A 23640-nucleotide genomic window follows, 5' to 3' on the forward strand; every position below is an offset into this window, starting at 1 on the left:
ACGTACTTGCAACAGAATAAGGTCTGCTGTGATAGCTAACGAGGAGAGTTATGAAAATAGGTATCTCCTTCACAATACAGTTTTTAAATAAACACGAAACGAAACTAAGACACATCAGTAGCATAAATTACCATAAATAAACAAAGATATGAGGGGGCACAATGTGACAAATTATAGCTCAATGAGAAATATCAAAATGAATCGATCACAGAATGCAAGATTATGGGCTGCTTTGTATCGTCTGAGAAATTGTTATTATTTATTGTTTGCCTTTATGAAAAAAGCATGAACTAGTGCAAGGTAATACTTTACATTTCGATATAGATTACTTCTAAAATTAAAGAACTTTCTTAAAGACGTTTGAAGTAATTTTATCTCGTAAAACGGAGGGTATGCCACAAAGTAATAAGCACCTACAGGAACACATTTCAAGCAGTAAAACAAAAATACTACATTAATGAAGAAAAAGTACCATGTAGTTGTGTTATGGTTAAATAGCTTAGTTAGTAAACACCACAAAATATTTTAAACAATTGAAACACGTAAGATTTATTGTGGCGCCATCGTTATTGAAATGTTACATAGGTTGAAGATTTGCACACCTAATGTATATGGTACATTCTGAATTTGATGCTTTCGGAAACAAAAAGTATTTAGTTTAACACTAAAACAAGCAAACACATGAGGTAAAGATGCAATCACAGATAAACTCCTACGAAGTTATCCACATATTAAATTAAACTAAACGAACAAATTAAAAGGAAGTGATTCACTATCATGCCAGACCTTCATAAAAAGCTTTCATCATTAATAAATTAATAATACCTATGATTCTTTTTTCATCATAATCAACGAAGGAAAGAGTCGACATATTAAGCTTTCAACATATTTTATGCCAGTAATCAGATGCAAGTTGCTGCATAATAGAATTTATAAGGAAGGCTTTTTAATTTCTTCTTGTACAGTTATTTCAAATGCTTCACTGTTTCATTGATGTCGACTCTTGATTGCAGAGATCGGGTTGGGAAAACAACGTTCAGGGTGAGCGCGTTCACAGTCTGAGGAGGGGGTTGAAGCGTAGATTCCGTTTTCGACCCATATTGCAGATCTTGAAGTGGCACAGAGACATATCTGAAACGAAATATAAGATTACAATAATCAGTGTTTGGAAGTTACTAGTAACGAAATTTCAAGTAACAGTTACTTTTTGAACAATTCTAACTAAGTATTTACTTTTCCAATTAAGCAACTGTTATTGTAACATAATTAGTTCATTGCAATAGATGTAACGTTTTCAACAATTACTTTTGTAATCAAGATGATGGTCGATACCCGGTGAAGGCACATAGTGGTTCGGATCCCACTTTAAACTGTAGGTCCAGTTCCGATGAGCCTTACTGTGCATGAAATGGACTTAAAATACCAAATCAATCAACCAGTTCAACAGTTACTTTACAGTTGCTTAAATTAAGCCGATTCCTTGTTCTATAATTTCTAGTGTGAACTGAAAAAAGCACTTAAGTCAGAAAATGCAATCTTCTGTTTTTTGCAGATATGGAATTTACAAATCATATTTCTTAACATTTTTCTTAACAATATTAGTCAGTATTCAGTTAAAATGGTGTAAATATGAAATTATCATATTCAACCATATATTTTTTTGTTCAAGTTATGATGGGATAAGCACTTAAGTCGATTAAGGTACTTATACCTGAAATGGTTTATTGACTTGTGTGTTTCAGTGAAGTGAACCAGGGCCACTTGAAGTGTCCGTGACTGTACATAAACAAGCGAGATCGTCTGTTGAAGACCACAAAAGCGATTTAAAACATGCTTTACGAACACGTTGAGGTAAAGTTCAAACTTTTAATGTTCAAACAAGATGAGAGCATCTTTCTCATATTAATTTATTCTTGTTCATAACACTGGGGTACAAAATTGAACTTTTTTCTGGCGCACCTGATTCCAATAGAACTTTTCACACTGAATTCAAATATATAAGTAGTTTTTCTCCATCAGCTGCATTTTTTTTGTGGCATCCAGGTTAAGTGTGAAATAGTTCTGTGTATCTTGACATACGTACAGTCACGGACACTGCTGGCTTGTAATGAATACATTGACTTTCAATGGAATCGTTACAAGCCGGCAGGGTCAGTGACTGTACATGACACTATTCAACTTAACTAAAATGTGAGAGTTGTTGATTTCCTTCTGTATTTTGCAACTCGACATCCCTCTTCAGCATCCAACAGTAATTAGCAAGAATTCTTGTATTCCACTGTCCTTGGCACCTCTTTTCCATGACAGAGGAACTGGAAACTGTCGCCCTGTTCGTTATTGACGGTACCAAGATTGTCAGGGAAGAAATCCAGAAGAGATTCCAAGAAATGCATTTTGAGGGACATATTACACCCCATATCTTTGTATGACTGTTGCAGTTCACCCACAATCTCACGGTAGTTCGAGCTTTACGATTTCCTAAAACCTCTTTGTAGCTCCACAACTCTTTTAAATAAACTCCACGCTGATCTTTCATCTTCGCTAAACAGACCTTCGATTTTTTTATCCCTTATCAAAGCTCTAATTTGGAAGTGCACAAAAATGCCTTCCTTGCTTTTAGCGTCACTAACACGAGAAAATGTTTCCTTCAAATAATGAAACTCAGCAGCATTTTTGTCCATCGCCTTAACAAAGTTTTTGAAAGGCCCTAACTTGATATAAAGTGGAGGAAGAAGAATCATATCAGAGTTGACTAGTGAGGGATGCACAACATTCTTCTGTTCAGGCGTATGTGATTCACGTTTTTGCCATTCTTTCTTGTGATAACCAGAAGCGCCGCTAATCTCCATATATCTCGCTGCAGAACTTCCGTTTCGCAATCTTCATTCAGTTAAGTGCCACCTAAAATGTGGAATGCACTCCCGAACGAAATAAAACAACTGAACTACAAACACTTTCGTAGGGCAGTAGGTATATGATTCACTGATTGATGATCAGAAGCAAAGTAAGACCACATATGATTAAAAACTGTTTCCTGTGAATTATTGAAAGAACTGGACCGAAACTAAGTAATAATACATGTATATTATTATCTTTTCATTTATTAGCACACACGCACTGTATATATTTTGTCATCTGTTTTCTTTTTGTGATTTTCTTTGTGTAGTAGTAGTTTTTTTATAGTTTATTTTATGTTATTTTACTTATGTGTCTTATAATCTTCATGTATAATAATGTACCTAGGTACTTTGCTACATTTTTCTTTGTCGGGTTAGGTGGTAGATCAGCATTTGCTGAACCTCGCCCGAGAATAAAGACCATTGAATTGAATTGAATTGAATGTCCCTGCAGTCCCATTCGCACAAGAAACAGCAAAATTTAGAATAGCCTAGCTGCAAACCGTTTAACAAGGCAATCACTTTTAAATCGCAACATATGATCCAACAATACTTGTCATACTATTTTTTTTTCTAACAGCATTTTCATATCTTCATATGTTTCATGTTAGTTGCACAAACTAACGGCACAGAAGTAAATTTATTCCCATTGTGTACAAAAGACAGCCTTCAAACTAGTTTTCGAGGAATCAATGAACAGTCTCCACTATATTGTTTCATGTTCATTATCAGGTAAATCCATCACAGCGCAAATATTATTACAATAGACTAAATAGTTTTCTTTAGAATACAAATCTTCAAACTCTTCCTGTCGGACACACTTTGGTGTTTTTCTGAAGAAGATTCCAACCTTTCAGCCCTCAACAATTATGCCTGTTTCTTTCAAAATCCGAACAAGAAATTGCAGCTTGTGTTAACAGATGAGGTTCACAGGAAGAGGCTTCTAAAGTAGAATGATCTTGCTTCTCATTTTGAACTTCGGAAGCTGCCTCATGTTCCCATTCATCTTCTACAGTATGATGTGTAAGGGGATGTGGTACAGGGGTTAAATTATCACTGTAAGGTACTAGCCTCATAGCAGATGGTAAATTTTGGAACTTTACTGTGTATTTGCATTTATTACTTATTTCTTTTTTTCTTCGCCATACATAAATATCAGTCCGATGAGTGATCTCGTGGTTCAAGCCGAACCATTTCATTTCCAATGAAGTCCCATCAAATACGAGATTCGCCTCCCCCCCTCCCTCAATGTGATATAGCTCACTCCTGAAGTAAAATCCTGCGTGCGTCATTGTGCTTTCGTAAAGGTTAAATTGTTTGTGCCTACCTTCTGTTCAAAATCATTACAGAAAAAATACCAAAAATTAAAAAAAAAACTTAAAAAATGCCATTGAAAACAAACTGTGGGTGTATTTGAATTCAACGTAACATTTTACATTAGGAACACAATATATGTTTCATGTGTCAAAAACTGTGATCCCCAGTGTAATCAGTGATTTTGCTATATCCTTTTCTCTCCCCTTTTACTCAATGGCGGTACAAAATGAAACTATTATATCCCTTGTTATGTTTTAATGATTTCCACAAAATAGCAGTTAATGAAAATCTATCACGCTAGTTCGTGTTCAGCATAAAATTTAACTATTTTTATACTTTTTAAAATAAAAAAATAAGTTTTTCATTTCTTTCTTTCAATTTTTAAAAATACCTTTGTTTCATTGATTTTGCTTTATTTTACTTCACTTTTTGTGCCACTTATGAGTGATGATATGATGAAATTGACAAATGGACACTCGCAAACATCCATGTCCATGCCGGGATTCGAACCCGGGAGCCCTGGCGTCGTAGCGCGATGTGCTAACCACTCCACCACAGGGGCCGGCTAAATAGTTTTGTTGATATAGGCAAGATTTGTTGATTTCTTTAACATTGCATATTCTTTAAAGAATAGGATACGTGCAGATATGTAATCCGAGATTACAACAGTGTTATCGTTTCATCGCATGAGTAATCCCTCTTTCACAAGTATCTTTCAATATATTCATTGTTACTCATAAAGTACTTATAAAATATTAATATTTTTTGTACATTATTAATGAGCGTCTACATATCACTGTAACGGTTTTGTAAAATTAATGTCAAATGCGTCAGACTCAGAATACGTACATACTGTATGAGTTTGAAACATCTAACAGCATTGATTCTGCGGTTGGATGTCTGACGGGACGAATATTAGTAGATTTATGCCTCTTTCCCTGTAGTATTAATATAATTTCTCATCCTCTGATAGTGCTTGCAATATACACAGTATTGCAGCGATTGAACTGGCATTAATTTTAAAGTTTATTTAAATTAAACTCACAGCTTCCTCTCTTTCCCTTGGCCGTTCCGTCGTCTTCGGGGTCTCTGTAGTCATCGGGGCTGAAGACGGGGCCCTGGGGGAGCCTGTACTCCATGTCCCTCTGCGACGCCACGTCTTGCAACATCTGATACAAATTCGACATTTCCCGTAGTTTGCTTTCTCTGTCCTGCTGCAATGATAAAGTTGATAAGCATTATGTAATTTATCTTTTCAGCTGTATGGTTATACAGCTCGCCATATATGATGGCCGATGAAGTCGCATGCGCAGCACACAGCGGAGAGTCACGTGACTGCGAAAGCCAATAGGCTTCGCTTATAGTGAAGCTGCTTCTGGCGAAAGCACGCCCACCAGGAATTCTTTCAAAGGCACTGGCCTGTTTCCAGCAGTGTTTCAATCTCTGACTGCGCAGCTATCGGCCATCGTATATGACAAGCTGTATTGTTGTCTTGGAAAGTATGCCAAAAACATTTGACTGGAACAACCTTCCAATGTACTGAAAATATTTCCACTCAAATTACTTTGTTTAAGGAGATATGAATATAGCTTATGAATATAACAAAATTTTCATTACAACTAAAAACTTATTAGTTCATAAGATTTACATGGAAAACCATTCTAGTTTGCCATTTTTATACAAATTTGAAAACTTTTCTTACTAAAGTGATGACTGATGAGGATCTCAATCACGAAACACATTGTCTTTTAAAAAACGATTCTACTAATTCTGCTGTTTAGTATATGTAATGGATGTGTTTATGTAGGGGTATAATATTGTACAAATTTCATATTTTTCTTCTGCAATACGTGTAACATTCGTCAATTTCGTGTAACAAGATATGAATGTATGAAAATAGTTTTTGTTTATCTCAACCGTAGCGATTATCTAACAATGGCAGATCGGGACGTTACATGAACAACCGTTACCTCAACATTGTAAGTTACCAATTTTATAGTAAACCTTAGCAAGGGTCCTGCTTCAGTGTAATTTGAAAATCTATTTTATCTTACTTGGAATGCTGACTTTGGGAATATGGAAGTTAAACTTTTCAGAAAAGACAATGATATATCCTTATCAAAGTGTCAGGAAATCACTGCTTGATAACAAAAATAAATCGTGTTTTTATTCACTAAGGGAGTGTTAAATGAAATAATGTTTTTGATAGGTTTCTTTAATTATGAGAAAATAAAGCTAATTGAATGTAAAATTATGAGAGACAATCTATGGAAATCGCGTTAATGACCCTTTACAATAGCATTGTCATAAAAAGTGCCGATAATTCAAAAGTGAAATGTGCCCGTGAATAGACGCCCAAAAAGTTTTGTTTTTTAATATGTTGTTTATACTAAAGGTTTCAAATTCACTGAAAACTTTTTCAATTAGTCCGCAAAACGGACGTGTGTGCAGAACCTGTGTTCCATACAAGTAAGAATAGTGAATGTTTGATCACACAGAGCAAAATATATTTAGATTTTGTTATATTCTTGAGGAATAGCGCAATATTTACACTATTTAAACAACCACAACTAGCAGCGGTTTCGGGTTATGAGAGAATATCATGGGTAGGAAAACCGGAAGTCAAGGGGATGATTTTTATGCTTACGAGAACTACGTAAATTTCATAATCAGTTATGTTTTCAACTAAATCGTGCTATTATGTACAAAGACTCAGTTATCATGTGGTTCACTTATGAGCGAAAATCTGTTTCCTAGTGGTGTTAAGGGTATTTGGTGTACAATTTTGTTGGCCAGCAGTGCCACCAGATCAAATTTCAGATCATTATTTCCTGTGACAAAATTGAGAACACTGTCTTGAAAGAGAATAATCACATCTATACCCTGTCCCATATATCTCTGGAGCAAGGCCGTGTATAGCGTCAGAGAAGGGGAGGAAATTGAGTGGGCAGAGCGCTGCTCGAAGGTTGGTAACTGCAGCCTCTCCCCCTCCACGCAATCCTGTTCCTCTCACGTGTTCTTTGGTGGAACCGTCTCGCGTCACTACTTGCACAGATCCTTGTTTTCGTTGGATTGCTCCAGCTGGGACAGGGTATAGGAACAGAACAACATCCGAAGGGAAACAGTGCATGCATCTTGAAAATTTTAATAATCATAAAGTTCAAAATATTGTGAACGTCCTCTTGAATGATGTAGCACAATTAGGTTTCTAAAAAACCGTAGTGATTTTCATGAGAATGTTGACTGCCACTAGTGAGGTGGAAAGTCTTAATGATTCATGTAAGGAGATCTGATGGTAACGTGCGTGTGCGTGCTTGCGTAAGGAGTGTGAGGGCGGCCTACTCATTTTAAAGAAATTGTATTGTACTTGCTGATAGTTGAGGTGGATAGACAGACGCAGAGAGGGAGAGGCTTCCCCGATGGCGTAGTGGTAACGTCCTCAAGGGATCCTGGGTTCGATACCCGGTGGAGGCACATTGCACAGTGGTTCGGATTTCACTTTAAACTGTAGGTCCAGTCCCGATTAGCCTAGATTTGCATACAGTGGAACGAAAACAACAATTCAAAGAAACAGACAGAGGGAGAGACGGTGGACCCGGAAATGTAGTAATAATGAGAATGTTATCCATTATCCATTATCCAAATTTATCGCGGCTCCGGGTTTCACCCCGCCTGTCATCAACAGATAGATACCTGGGAGGAGTAGCGGCCATTGTGTGCCAAGTTATTTTTCTTGGCAGACAAGGCTTAGCATTAAGAGCCCATAGTGCAAGGGCAAAAAGTTTGAGGGGGGCAACTGCCCACTTACGCTCCCTCCCTATCCTCCGTCACTGCCTGAGAGCAAACCTGAGGGATACAGCCGATATTGAGGAAATGTGGAACCTCATTATCTTCAACAACACTAAAGGGGGACTTTTTCGAAATAAATGTTGGTGAAAATACAGGCTAAGCCAGGATTCGAACCTCAGTCTCTGACATAGCGTGCCTTTGCTCCTTGAACTAAACTACCGACCCTGCTCTGGTCTTGCCCGTGTTTTCGCTTCCGCTGTTAGTTAAGTAGGTCAGTGGCACAGAGTACCAGAAACCATAAAGTTTCTCCATTTGCACTTCTCCTTTCTATTTTAAAAATGAAACTGACCCCCCTGGCCTGTCAATGTTGTTCGTTTGTCAAAGTCAAGTAACATCGTAGTTCTGTTCAGTGGCCCGTGGAATCATTCCATAAAAAAAACAAGATCTTGACGTACTTCGACATAACACTTAAAGATTTAGTTCAATGGTTATTAATCTGTGATTCAAGAACCTCAAGCGGTCGCTGTGACCTCCAAAAGGGGTCCGTGAAGTCTTGAAGAAATGTTACGAGATTTTATACTTGTGATGGTTCTAGGAAAACAGTGTCGTTATTGAGGAAACTGTGATGCTAGATATAAAAACGTGTACGTATTCTTTATCGTGTTTACTAATATAATTTAATATAGTATTTAATAATAATAATAACAATAATATCAATTGTCTTAACATTTACATAAAATATTAGTAAATCTTTCATTGTTCAATATAATAATTATAATAATAATTATTATTACATAACAATATAGGTAGGATACCTAAAAAGATATGGCAAGCTAAAGTAGATGGAAAGAGACCAAAGGGAAGACCAAGGCAGACCTGGGACGGCTGGATGGAAGAAGTTTTGAGGAGAAGAGGATTGGATACCAACAGGGCAAAAATGTTAGCCAGAGACCGAGAAGGATGGAGAGCTCTTTGCAAAACCTCTACACCTGACGGTAGAAGAGGATCGACTAAGTAAGTAAGTAAGTAACAATATAGGTATCATGGCCGTATGTAAGAGGAGTGTTAACGGGCCCAAACCTCTCTCCTTGGTTTAACAAACATTTTGCGTTAATTACACATTCAAATCAATAATTAATCATTTTATTTGTATTACTACATTTTTTGAATAAATAAAGTATTGTTTATTTAGTGGGTGACCACATATTCCTCAATTATAATTATGTTATTTTCTTCATGATCTAACCATGTTTCAAAATTTGCTATGGAACCAATATACTGTTGTCAATAATTAATTGTATGTAGTCTCAAAGAGTGAAAATTCAGGGATATTTTGACAGAATTTTCAAAAGTTTAAAAATATAAATATGAATGCACTCCTGCAACAAGCATAATAATGTTGTTAATTGGTACACATTGATATATACAAAGAATGTTTAAGGAAATATATTATTAATTGTAAACTTATAATAATAATAATAATAATAATAACCTCTTTTACAAATGTAATACTTAACATCATGCAATATATATTATTATTAACGGTTTATAACTACTTGCATTAAAATTTAACTATCTTTGGGCTTCCACTATTCGCGATTAAAATTACCACTTGAGCGCTAGTGTCGCTTCCAATATGGTCGCTCTATGTAGGATAAATATTTGTTTACATTCATAGTAGCACCAGCACGCAATAGCATCGTGTTGTCATGGCTGGTATGGAAGAAACGTTTAAATTACGCGATATTTTTAAATATTGCGAATGCGATATGAGTTATGAGAGACTAAAATAACACGGAAAACGCAGACGAAACTAATGTATACGCACTGGTTCTTCAAAGCACTGCTGTATCATCTGCACCTCATGTTTTAACTGGGGTTCTCGGAAATTATTTGAAAATAAAGCAATTGAAATTAACCTGTACTTGAAAAGCTGTGGTAGGAGAAATTTGCGAACATATCGTTGACGTTCTTTCTCAAAAGAGAATAGTTGGTTTAATAATAATATTCACGATTTCATGACCAGGCTGTCCTCACTGAAAAAGGACATAGTACTGAATGATACAGCAACATTAGCAACATGTCCATTTTTCCATTTTCTTTTTCTGACATTAATTCATTCTCAAACTATTTTCATCTCTCTTAATCGGCTTGCACCTGTTCCAAATTTCACACATACATAATTCATGGATGCATAGAGTAAGATGCTTCATGACTTTTTTTTTAAAAAAAAGTTTTATTTAGAAAATTCAATTTAAAACTTAACTTTCATGGTAATATATATTTATCTCTCTAAAAATAAAGTGAGCAGACTCGTGCATTCTTCGTAATTTCCTTGCCGAATTACAGTGTTACGTGCCAGTCTTTTGTCAATCAATTACGTTTTCCCTCGTATATTTACAAATTTCATTTCGTTGATTCCACGGATTGGAAACACATGAAAACTTTTCATTTTTTCTGACCCATAAAACGATTTAGAGAAGAAAAACTGAATAGGAGACCTTACTCTTTCGCATATTCCCCATGATTTAAACGACTTCAACACAACGTATCCTACATAGAGTAGTTCCTGAAAATCCCACCAGATAGCACATCGGTTAATTTAAATCACGAATTTCTGTGTGTATATACGGCCATGATGAGTATTGTTAATAAATTGTATTGTATAATATGAAAAATTATTGATCAGCAACTTTAAAAAACCTTTGATTATAATCATAGGTTTGGATTATTTGGACTTTAAATATGAAAATAAGCACTGGTAGTCCGTGATAAGTGAAAGGATGAGAACGTTTTTTTCTGTTCTCTTGAATAAATCTTTCGTACACTACAATACCAAGAACGTCTTTGTATAATAGTTTTACCACCTACCGGTTCCAGCTTAGGGAGGTAGTCTATTTGCCCTTGTTCTACGGTTAATTGAGGGTAGTCCTCTCTTTGAATTCCTTCCTTCATGACTTCGGAGCCTACGATCGCTGACGTCACTTCGGCTCCCAAGAGGGCGGCGACTATTATCCAGAAGGCGTGCATAGATGAAATGGACATTTGCATGTCTGCGAATGGAAAAAGAAGACATCTTTAAATAGGTTCACTGAATAAATATCAAATTGCTTTACATTTAGGACATTATTAACCCAATTCAAAGTACAGTTAACTCCTCTTAACAACGAACCTTTACGGTTTGAGAATTCGTTCGCTATATCCGAAGTTCACTACGAACCTGTTCACAAAATAGTCATTTAGAGCAAATTTAGAGCTCTGGTAATAAAAAAGCGGTGTATATTTTTTACAGGCTTTTGGTAGCCTTATATATTTTACAAATTCCAGAAAATATATAATATGGAAAGGCTCAGAAGAATACGACGATGTGCAAACGATGTACCCTGATGCAGGTTGAAATTCTCCCTCAACCACTGTATATATTCATAGAAAACATTTGTAATGTAAGATGCCATTCAGTCCGGCAAACATTATTTGCATACTGTTTGCACATACGAAAACTGCAAGCAGATCAGAGATGAAAATAATTTCATGGTGTTTAGAAAACATCGCAAGGAACGAGTGAGAAACGTGGTTTGCTTTCTTCCTAATATTTACATTATTTCCGAATAGGAGATATAAAATCTGCATCGTGTGCTGTAACGTCACTGTTCAGGTTCTTGCCATGAACTATTTCACAATGCCATTACATTACTGCCAACCATTAGATAGTATATTATGTAGATACAATTGCGTTGCAGAAAAATTGGCTGGCAAAGTAGTCCAATTATATAATAATATGTACGTACGTATTATTTCTATTGCGAGTACACAAATGATGTGTTCACTTAATGTAGTTTGTTATCGGAAGTTCAAGTACGGCATATGTTGAAAAATGGTATTTGATAGCTTGTTCATCTATATTTTGATCGTATTAGAAAGGTTCTTTGTATTTCTTTTTAGTTTCTTAACATCATCAAGTGCTGTTGTTCCCATAGTTTTTGATAATCTAATGATAGCATTCATGACTTTAAATTGCAGCAGAAAATCAATTCTTCATTAGATGACAACAATAATACTAAAAATGAATCCTTTTTTGAAGCTCTAAAAATTTAACACTGTCAATTCTCACGTTAAGTAGGAAGTATAACAATGAACAAGTTTGGACCGTTTGTTTGTATCTAACACAAAATAAGCATATGAATGTGTAAATTGTCGTACTGAACACTAAAAGAACAATGCAAATATTATATTTACATTTAATTCATATAATGTCAAAGAAATTGAAAAACGAGTAGGAAACATCCTAAAATTATATCTTTAATATTTGAATTTTGAAATATAGTTACTGTAGTATTGTGAACAGATTAACTTCTTTATACAACACTGGGTACACAAAATACATGCACAGCACATATGGGCTAATATTCATTATTCATAATTATTGAGTTAGTTATATGAGAGAGACTTACTTTAAATTAATAGGTTAGAAATAAAAATAAAACTAAACATTGTAATTCATCCATTAGGATTACCAACTTAATAATCTAAGACTTCATAATTATGTTGTAATTAAATTATGATACCTTCTGGTGTTGTACAGGTGAACTCATATACAGTAAAAACTGCATGTCCCGGAACCTCTATAAGAAGGAAACGTGTAAATACGGAACAAAAAGTCCCCAGAACGGACCGATTTTATACCTGAAAATGACCTCCTTAACGCGAAAACGGAACACCATTTAAAGACCAATTAGATGTTTTTATTCTCAGTAAGACTGAAATTTCTTCCTTTATTTTTTTTTCGCTCGCAAGAAAACAATGCAATACTGTAAGTGGAACACGCCGCCTCTGTTGTCACTCGCTTATCGGTAACATTGTCGATATGAAAGAATGCGTTTCAATACTCATAGCTGTTACGATTCCGTTTCTTTCTTTCATCTCTTACACTCTTTCTCCACCTTTCTTTGTCTATTTCTCCTCTGTTCTTTCGTCATCTTTCTATTTTTCTTGTTATCTCTCTTTGTTTCTTTCTTTATTCTTCACTTTTATCTCAATCTTTCTTCACCTCTCTTATTCCATCTTTAAATCTTTCTCTTTCCCTCTATACACATCGCGCTACGACGCCAGGGGTCCCGGGTTCGAATCCTGGCATGGATGTTTGTGAGTGTCCATTTTACTTCGCTTTTTGTGCAACTTTTGGCTAATTTGCGAAGATGGGGATGAGTGATGATATGATGAAATTGATGAATGGATTCACCAAGCATGAAGAAAGTCACCCCAGAAACAGTAAAGAAATGCTTCGTAAAAGCAGGTTTTCCTTGCGAGGACACAACTGTAGAACATGATCAATTCGAGGAGAACTTACGTTGCATTGCCGACATTTGTAAACAGGCTAATTTATCAATTGCAGCTGAGGACATAATACATTTCGACAGCGAATTGGCAACAGGACAGGACGTAGAGAAAGCTGTCGATTCATTACATCTGCAGCACATTGAAGAAAAAGACGACGATGTTGTAAGAAGAGGATCACGGAGGGAAAGAAGAAATGCCACGCGAGTTGAAGATATCCAGTTACAAACATGCACTTTTCAATGTCAACGAACTACAAGAATTAGCTGCTTCTCGCAACGACTCTGAATTGATACAACTCTTGAAAGATGTAGAGAACTATGTAAATGTACTTGGTCGTGTTTTCAGCACAACATGTCAACCAACTTTGAAGCAGCTGTGGGGAAAAGATACATAAGTACGTACTGTACGTTCTTGTAAAATACTGTAAAAAGTGTACCAACATGTTGTGTAGTTTCATAATTGTAATCTCTGCTATGCTTATTGCGACTGTATCGCATTTTTATTCATGTAGGCTACGTCCATGCATTAGTACTTTACATTATAAGTAATGCGAAATGTAAATCTGTCTTTCCATTATTTCCTGCGCGCTCTATACTGTATTTAAAGTCAACCCTGTATAGGAAATTTTGCTCGGAACCATCATGTTCCGGGATAGACAGGTTTCAAGATTTGTTTTACAATCCATTTTATTACAAAATATTTTAATTACAACATATTAAGTACAATATTCTCTCTTAACTCCTGTTAATCGTAGTAGTGCAATAATTCAAAATGTTGTTCATATCTTTCTCCAGGACACTGTGTATCCATTACAAGGTGTTTATTTCATTGAATAATAAAAATGTTTAAAGATTTCATAGACGGAAGATATATAGTGATATTCCCACGCATTGCGTAATACCAACAAAGCTTTTTTTTACATCAACTGAATAATAAACAAGGCATGAAATCGTTTGGCGGAGGAACTCTAAATGATTTTGTACAATGTCAGTTATAGTCAACTTTTTCAGTTTGCAAAAGTAATCAATAGCACATTTTTTTTTAGAAAAAAAGGGAGGAATAGGCATTTTGCCAATAACGATCCATTGAGCATTTCAAAATGTAATATTCGTCCGATTTCCAAAACCCAGAAATAGTGAATATAATAATTTCTCAAAAAAAATTCCGTAGCAAGTCGTACATTGAATGCATTTGAATGGGTCTAGAATTTATTTGTGTGTCGTTTACTGTTGCTCCTGGTCAGTTTTATTTAGAACGCACACACGGAAGTAAGAAGATGATATTCAATTGTTCACACGTTGGACTTTAAAATCCTACCTGTTTCGGTACCATCGATTTTGTTTGAAGTCCACTTTTGTGCACAGATAGACTAATTTGGACTGGGCCTACAGTTTAAAGTGGGATCCGAACCACTATGTGCCTCCACCGTATCGAACCCGGGACTCCTTGATTACAAGGCGACGACGTTACCACTATCCCAACGGTGCTTAACATCCTACATCGGGTTCACATTCAATTCGCTTGGTACCGTTTCTTCTTTGGCTTTGTTAATAGTGATTACAAAACTTTCAGTGGATTCAAACATCTACCTTAGGTACGTATATATTGATCTGATTTTCTGTTTGTGGCAGTCAAACAATCGATACAACTTTCGATATCTGGGAGCTAAATAAAGCTACACACATGCAATTTGGTGCCGGCCCCTGTGGCGCTAGGACGCCAGCGGTCTCGGGTTTGATTCCCGGTCTGGGCATGGATGTTTGTAAGTGTCCATTCATCATTTTCACTCATACACATCTTCGCAAATTAGCGGCACAAGAAGCGAAGTAAAATAAAGCAAATCAATCATTCAATATGCAATTTGGTGCACCGAAAGACATGTAAAGTTTCAATTCTGAAAAAAGGAAATCTTTTCAGATTCAGATTGATCTTTTCATTAGCGTTTTTATGTCAACAGCCAAACCATTTGCTTACACATATATAATTTTGTGAACTGGTGCAGTGGTGGAATGTTTATTGTCAGTCTGCCTGTTAATGTGAGTCAAGATCTGACATTAATCGGCATTGTGGCCACCTATCCGTGACCAATAAAAGTAGACACATATCTGTTGTTGGTAAAATGAAGATGTGATAATTTAGGTTACTATAAATACTACAAGCCGTGCTGTCTAAGGCGTCATGCTTTGGGCTCCTTCTACGGGACGGGCGTGGGTCGAGTCTCCTTGGTGAAGAGTAACAACTTTTCTCATGAGATTTCGGCCTGTGTATGGGGCCGGTGACCACCCACCATCGTCAGGAAATTGGGAAGCTACGAATGAGTAGCGTAACACGATCATGGAAACCTACATCAACGACTGGAGGCTCGTCGTGCTGACCACACGTCACACCATAACTGGTTAGATGATCTCCCACCTCAGCAGGTGGGAGTGAGGCCGACAGTCGGTAGGTAGATCCTGGTCAAGTGTTATAAATATTACAAAGATAAAATTTTGTATAATCATATTGAAGTGCTAATTGAGTCATCGTTAGTAATTCTTTAGAAATCTATAGCCATTTTACAAGAACTTCAAGAACGAAATATAGAGGACGTGAAAAGAAACTTAGTGAGTCGACCTTCGTGGATAATCGCGACGATGATGAGAATGATGACTAGATGAAATCGATGAAGGGACACTCAAAAGAAACACCCCATGCTAGAGCCAGGATTCGAACCTGAGACCGTCGATGCACTTAATACGCTCAGCCACCGAGGCGACATAAAACGTTTTGTCGGAAAGAGATGACCCGGTTGAATCTCATGAAGTGTGCAGAATTTTGACGATGCCACGGCTTCTCGTTTTAAAAATTGTAACTTGCTCATTGCAAATTGAATCTGATGCAGGAGCAAAGCCCCGCTAACTCTTTCTCTAACCCTCATTACGTGGCAGTTTAACTTTTAACGCTGCACAATCTCCACGTAATCGCCTCCTCGGCGGGTTCATTCTGGAACCTCGCACGTTACCGACGGCATCCAGCAGCTGATTGTCTTCTGGTTACCGGCCACAATAGACTAACACTTCATTATCTTTCGCTACGGATGTTTCGTGGGACGTCGAACCAATTTTGTTTTTGTCCACGACACCAACGTTCTCTTTTTCCCCCTTCCTCTCCTCATTACTTCAGTTTCTCTAGGTGTACTCTATCCCCAGTGCTTGCTTGTTCCGCTCTGTTCTATTCTTTGCATTGTACTTTCCATCTTTGTGTTTGTGACCCGCATTGTAACGTAAGTTGAAAGATTCTTCCGGAGACACTTTGGGTCTACAGACCTTAGCGACCAGCAAGAAACCTTTGACGATTTGGCAGTAAATTGCAGTAGTAATCGTAGCAAATGTTGGTTGTGATTTTTGGAATCCAACTGAAGAATCTATCATTCTTCCCATTTCGCCACAGTAGACTAACTTTTATTTTATACAGCCGACTTGTCACTATTCAATCTCTTTGATGTGCCTACATTATAGCTCGTCTCAGCATTTCTTCCGGAACAAACCTCAAAGAAATTTCCCAACTACAGAGATATCTCAAATATAAGTTTGAAATACTGGCAAGGGAATCGCCAAACATTTTGTGGGCAGAGTGTCATACAATTGATACAAAAGTAATTAGTAACACTGAGGAACAATGAAATTTGCCGCGACCGGAAAACAACCTATTTCCATGTTTTTTAACTTGCTGAACACGAAAATGATGTTCTTTTTTCTCCAACACGTCTAGTTTTTGAAATAACACGAAATTGAAATAAATATAACAAAGCTTTTTTTCGCCATATGATATACAAGGATTCTTCAAGAGAACACGTGTGGCTGTTTTCTTGCATAATATGAAGAAAGCATTGTAACAACAACAAAAATGGCGAACATTGTTGTTTATTTTGTTACCCGAGAAGAGTAGAGAAAAGTCTTTGTTAAAGAGGCAAGGTGATGCATTGTACTGTGTCTTTATCAGTTGCGTTCTGTTTGCTGGAAGTGCAGGTTGTGTGTTAGGTTGTGTGCTTCATCGCAATTGTTTTGTGTGGTATTTGAAAATAGTGCAGTGGTGCCTCGTAACTGTGTAAATTCACCCAATCTGTTTTGCTATGTGTGTGGTGACTTCACGACAAAATTCCAACGAAACTCAATGACACCAATAGTGAAGAAAGGTTACGAGCTATATTTCGGATGCGCAAAATCGGAGACCAAGATAAAGGGTGGGCTCCTCATATATGTTGCAGTAGATGCTCGCGATATTTACGAGGGTGGTTACATGGTACCCATCTATCCACGCCCTTTGCTGTTCCTATGGTATGGCGCGAACCTCGAGATCACATTACTGATTGTTACTTTTGTTTAACTAATGTTACGGGATTCTCAAAAAAGTCCAAATATATCCTACAGTATCCAAATTTACCTTCTGCGATAAGACCAGTGCAACATGATGAGACATTACCTGTTCCAAAGCCACCATTGGAATGGTCTTTGGAAGAGGAAACAGAAACTTCCTCAGATGAAACTATATCTTCTCTCGAATATGATCCTAACTTTCAAGAGTCACGGAAGACACCGCATCTTATCACCCAGCCAGAATTAAATGATTTAGTATGTGATTTGAACCTTACAAAGAAAGAAGCAGAATTGCTGGGTTCAAGACTGCAAGGGTGGAACCTGCTGGAACCAGGGACAAGTATTACATTAAGAAAATGTCAATTAAAATTTTCTTACTTTTTTCTATGAATGGGTCCCTGGTATACTGAAACAATGTCACTGGATTAATGCAGGAGTTGGGAGAAAACTATAAATCAGACGAATGAAGGTTGTTCATCGATGCGTCAAAAACTAGCTTGAAGGCGGTCCTCCTGCATAATGGAAATGAGAAACCTTCAGTGCCAGTTGCTTATGCGAGTGAAATGAAGGACACATATGAAAACATTGCTTTGATTTTCACACGTGTTTGCTACGACAAACACCAGTAAAAAATCTGTGCTGATCTGAAGGGAATGTAATCAGGTTTCACGAAATTCTGTTGTTTCCTCTGTCCATGGGACAGCAGAGCAAAGGACATGCATTACAAAACTAAACACTGGCCTCCAAGAGAGTGTTACACACCTGCAGAAAAAAGTGTCTCTCACAAACCTCTTCTCGACGCCAACAATGTGTTATTCCCCCCACTGCACATCAAGAAGGAAAAGGGTTTGAGTACTTACGAAGCAAATTTCCTGGTGTAAGTGATGCTAAAATAAAAGAAGAGATTTTTGTTGGCCCTCAAATCCGGGAGGTAATGAACAATCCCAATTTTGAAGAATTGTTAAGTGAATGTGAGAAAGCAGCATGGGGTGTGTTCAAGGGTGTGTGTCGCAATTTTCTTGGCAACCATAGGGCTCACAATTACTCTGAACTTGTAGAACGTATGCTGGCAACATACAAAGAAATGTGATGCAATATGTCTCTCAAGATACACTTTCTGGAAAAACGTTATAAAGGCAGATGGTCTCCCAGTTTACTAGCGGATTACTGCTGGAACACAGTCTCAAATGTTCAACACGCCTGCTATAAGCGGGAATCATACAGAAATACGTTTTGAAGGTGCGTTACATTTTCTGTTTACTTTATTGTTTACTATTTTACTGCAATTGCAAATTTTAGTGCATGTCATAACTACATCATTTACAATCATATTGGTTTTCTATGAACCCAATGTATTACTAAAATTCACACTATCACATTAAGGTTTGGAGCAAAATGCTATATTTTACCCTTCTTTTAATGTGCGGTGAAAAATTTTCAAAATGGTTTCCGCCGGAAATGGTACGTGATACAGCATTTTTGTTATGATTTTTGAAATCAGCGCACCAGATTTATTAATGATCACCTATTTTCATCCAGCGGCAAAACGAAAAGTTTTAATTTGTTCCTCAAATTTTACAAAAGTAGTATATCCATTAACATAATTAAAGATTAACAATAAACTTTCACTCGATAACTTCAGAGGAGCAAATACCTGATTTAAATGTTGTTTAAATGTGTTTCTCAGATTTCAAACTATTATACTGAAATACATTATCGTTTTCCCGATTTTGTAATAACTTTTTAACTTTTACTCGCCTCAATTAAGGAAATTCGTTGATCGTTAGGGGGAAGTTTTAAGCACTAAGTTTCTTTCGTGTAACCTTCCACATAAGAATTCGAGCTAACACATTCCTGTTCGTATTTTTGTTATTTTACGTCGCTTTTCTGCCATTTTGGCTAATCGTGTCGACGAGGAGGGATGATTATTGGATGAAATTGATGAAGGAAAACTCACAAGAAACACACATGTCCAGAACGGAACTCGAACTCAGGATCTTCGGTAGTCGGATCGAAAGTCGATCACTTAATCCAATCGGCCATCAAGATGGCGAACCAACACATTCATTCCCACACATAATCTCCGCGAATGCCAGTTTTGTTGCTCTTTGTCTACTATCATAAATTACGATTTATGCATTTTTCTATAATCAAGTGAAGGATGGCAATTTACAAAAAAGTACACACAAAACTAAATGCATCATATCGCTTAAAGGAAAAAGAATGCATCGATTATGCACTTAAGTGTTTTATGGCCTCTGCGAAGAATCAGATTCACATTTGATGCACTTTTGTATGTCGTAAAAGAAACACCGAAGTGCATCATATGACGTAAGTGAAGATTTTTCAGTCGAGATGCACTTTAATGCATCAGTTGATGCGTTTTGATGCACCTTCCTGCATCATCGAAAAACTACAGGAACTTGCATCAAAACGCATCAACTGATGCATTAAAGTGAATCTCGACTGAAAGAAATCTTCACTTATGTCATATGATGCACTTCGGTGTTTCTTTTGAGACATACAAAAATGTATCAAATGTGAATCTGATTCTTCGCAGAGGCCATAAAACACTTTAGTGCATGCGATGCCTTCTTGTTCCTTCAACGATATGATGCATTTAGATTTGTGTGTGTTGATGGGGTCGTGGGTCGACTGACTGGTAGCACTTTTTGTCACGACGCCCACGGTTTCATATTACTTGTGATGATACTTTCAACTTCATATTTTGACGACCCGCTTCATTTCTGAATGCTTTTGAAATATTATACAAACAATAGTCTTGTTTGTTTATTATACAAATGGAATCTACGCATGGCTTGGAAACACATTGTTAGCGTTCGTTCCAATTAACACAATATAAACAATGGACTGGAAATCTCCAAAAATATATTTGTTTAATGTTATCAAGCTGAACCTTATATTCTTGCACAGAATATTGAACAATGCGTGTTGAAGCTACGCAGCAGTGGTCCCAGGATGTCCTCATTGGATTTTAGTCAGCGTTTAACCTTAATGGTGTTAAAATGGTGTTGATTACGAATTTGTGTGTGTGCTATTATAACACCACTGAGTTTCAGTGACTGATAAGGTGGGTGCTATTGATGCTGCAGCATTAGGCCCTTTCCTGAAATAGGCCCAGATGAAAACGAACGAGAATTTTCCAAGCTGCGTTTTTTGCAATATCTTGGCGATTGTCGCCACTTTATTATTGTTCGGTAAGTGCGACGTAGTAAATTTTTCACCTTGCAAGTTAGTTGTACATTGTTAGGTTTTGACGTGACAGCATCATGTCCAATTTCGTCTTAATCCGGCCCTGCTGAGGTTGAACCAAAATGTAGTATGAACCTCCTGCAAGCACTGTATGGGTCGACAACTAAACGCACGGTGAAAATAGGCGGCTGGGCAGAACTGCGCTGGTGCCACATGTGGGAAAAGCGAAGCGAAAGCGGGACAAAAGTAGCTGGTTCCCGCGCACTGTGTGGCAACGTTGACCGGGCTGCGTTGCCTAGTTCCAGTGTCAGACCATCCTCTCACCGGGGCACTTTTGCGTCATCCAAGTCCATTCGAGCAAATACTGTGAGTTTGTATCACATGGATTACAAAGACCAACTCATTCTCTTAAACTTCGGAACGTGGCAACAGCGCGAACTTCTGCCACCCGCCTAATTTCATGGCCGTGCGTTTAGTGCTTTTTCAGTGTACTACTTATGATCTTATTTTGCGTTGCTTTTCTGTTACTTTTATGAAGATGAATGGTGATTAGGTTTAAATGATGAAGTAAACTCATGGTCATGACTGCTCATGGTTAAGTCGAGACTCGAACTCGAAACCTCTCGAACTGGAGGCGCATTTGATCACAGAGGCGGCTGAACCATGTGTGACATTATAACACACCTAACGTTAGGAATAGAGGAAACTAAACACCCAACCTTTTTAGAGCAATTATTGTTTCATTAAATTCTTAAGGAAAAATGTTTGTTCTCTCTGTGTTCTACCAGTGGTGGTGATTAGGGGGGCGAGAGGGGCAATTGCCACCCCACTTTACGCCACTTTTGCCCCCGCACTATGCTAAACCATATCTACAAAGGGAAATATACTGTCTTTGCCCCCCCCAGTTTTGTCTCTTTGCCACTCCCTGTTTTGAAACCCAATCGCCGCCACTGGTTCTACATCATGTCGTTCTGTCAGTTTATCTACAAAGACGGCTTTCTCTTTGAGAGTGTCTGTGTTTTCTTGAAAACGATTAGTTTCCGGTTACTAAATACACAACGACTTTCTCTGTGTGTTGTTCAGCAGTACAATTGTTTGTTTGATTTGATATAGCTATGTTATTTAGCGTCGCTTTTCTGCAACTTTTGGCTAATCGCGGCGATGAGGATAAGTGATGATATGAAAATAATGAAGGGACAATCACAAGGAACACCCATGCCCAGACCGGGATTCGAACCCAGAACCTTTGGCTTTGAGGCACGCTGTGATAAACATTCCGGCACGGTGGTCGACAGCAATACAAAGTGTCCACTTAGCTCTTCGGCAATGAATATTTTGTACAGTCATGGACACTTCTGGGTTGGTACGATTTTATTGCAAGTTAATGGGATTGTTACAACTCAGAAGTGTCCGTGACTGTACATGTTCTTTGCGTCGCTTCCGCCTAAAGAGGCAGAAAAGTGACGTAAAGTGAAAAAAATACAATACAAATACATGTTTTTGTAAAAACCATCAGGGTCTACCTGTCTGGAGACATTTGATGTTACGTATAGTATACCATTACCTCAAAAATGCTTCTCTGCATATCTAAATATTCCATAAAGAATTATTGTGTATTTAATTAAACAAAACACAGTCTATCCAAATTGCTCATGTACGTATGTGCATATCGAGAATTTTTTAACAACTTCCCGCGACAAAAGCAATATTGGCTTCCATGTTCGATGAGCCATGTTTCAGTGAAACGGTGACAGGAATTCGACATAACAAGTGCAGATAGGAAATGATCCAAAATCGAGTCAATCATCCTCGGTGTAATATGACGCGCATAAACGGCGACCTTTCACGGTGCCGCGTCATAACACCGAACATCGAATGAGAAACAAGGCAAAGCCGAAGAGACAAAAATTGGATTCTGTTTTTCATTTAACTCCTCTGATAAAACTGCCTGGGTGTAGACATACCTCGTCGAGGGGGGAAAAGAGTAGGCGACGTTTACGAGTGCATAACAATTGATTCCACAATCTAAATAAAAAGAGCCCAGCGTTTATTTTTTCCACTCAGGTTCGTCAGAAATTTTTTTTCGATTATTCTTTCTCGTAGCCCCCATGACAGATGCCTTTGCAGCCAATAAGCAATTTTAGAGATGTCATTTCGTCGCACCGAAAACCGAGGAATATAAAGCCGGGATCGGTCGTTTTCTCATATTCGAAAAAAGAAGGCAACTTCAAGCGTTAGAATAGCAAACGAACATCGCGACCTGAAATGAATGAATAAATCTCTTTTATGGATCCACGTAATGGGGCCAAAATGCAACTTAATCTATATATTCTTTTTTTTTCGCCACCTACATACGGAACGGATGGAAACAGGAGTCCAATTTCAAGCTGGGATCTTGTTACTCTCGCGGTGTTCTCCCGCTGAGAATACTAATTTTGCGGAAGCGTTGTTCTTAAAACCTTGGGAATAGTTCACTTAAACATACAAAAGCCCCTTTTGTTAGTCGAGAATATTAACAGGAAGTCCTTCAGTGCTGGAGGGAGTGGGTGGGGGGTCAGCTGAATAGAAAAGGAGTGCATTTTGCCTTTTCTTCATTTGTGCTGTAAAGAAAAGAGTCACGTGGTAAAGATACATCTGGTGTGGTGTTGGTGAGGCATTAGTAAGAAAATGTTGAGAATACAAGCGCCATATGAGCATTCATGATACCACATATTTTATTGCTTGGTACTCGT

General features: G+C 37.4%; 1 protein-coding gene across 4 annotated transcripts in view; it reads right to left on the reverse strand.

Annotated features, from left to right (window-relative positions):
• Window positions 1–278: 278 nt before the first annotated feature.
• CNMa (CNMamide) overlaps window positions 279–23640 on the reverse strand; it is a 130187-nt gene continuing 106825 nt past the window's right edge. For 3 of the 4 annotated variants that reach the window (XM_083121545.1, XM_083121542.1, XM_083121544.1), the window contains exons 2-4: window positions 10875–11056; window positions 5260–5428; window positions 279–1131 (exon numbers count right to left, since the gene is read on the reverse strand). In XM_083121545.1, coding sequence (XP_082977671.1) covers window positions 1052–1131; window positions 5260–5428; window positions 10875–11054 — 429 coding nt within the window. In that variant the 5' untranslated portion in view covers window positions 11055–11056 and the 3' untranslated portion in view covers window positions 279–1051. The remainder of the gene's footprint in view (window positions 1132–5259; window positions 5429–10874; window positions 11057–23640) is intronic. The other variant, XM_083121543.1, reaches the window with a different exon arrangement.

The sequence above is a fragment of the Lepisma saccharinum genome, chromosome 4 (assembly GCF_977018435.1).
Source record: "Lepisma saccharinum chromosome 4, izLepSacc3.1, whole genome shotgun sequence".
Lineage (NCBI taxonomy): Eukaryota > Metazoa > Arthropoda > Insecta > Zygentoma > Lepismatidae > Lepisma > Lepisma saccharinum.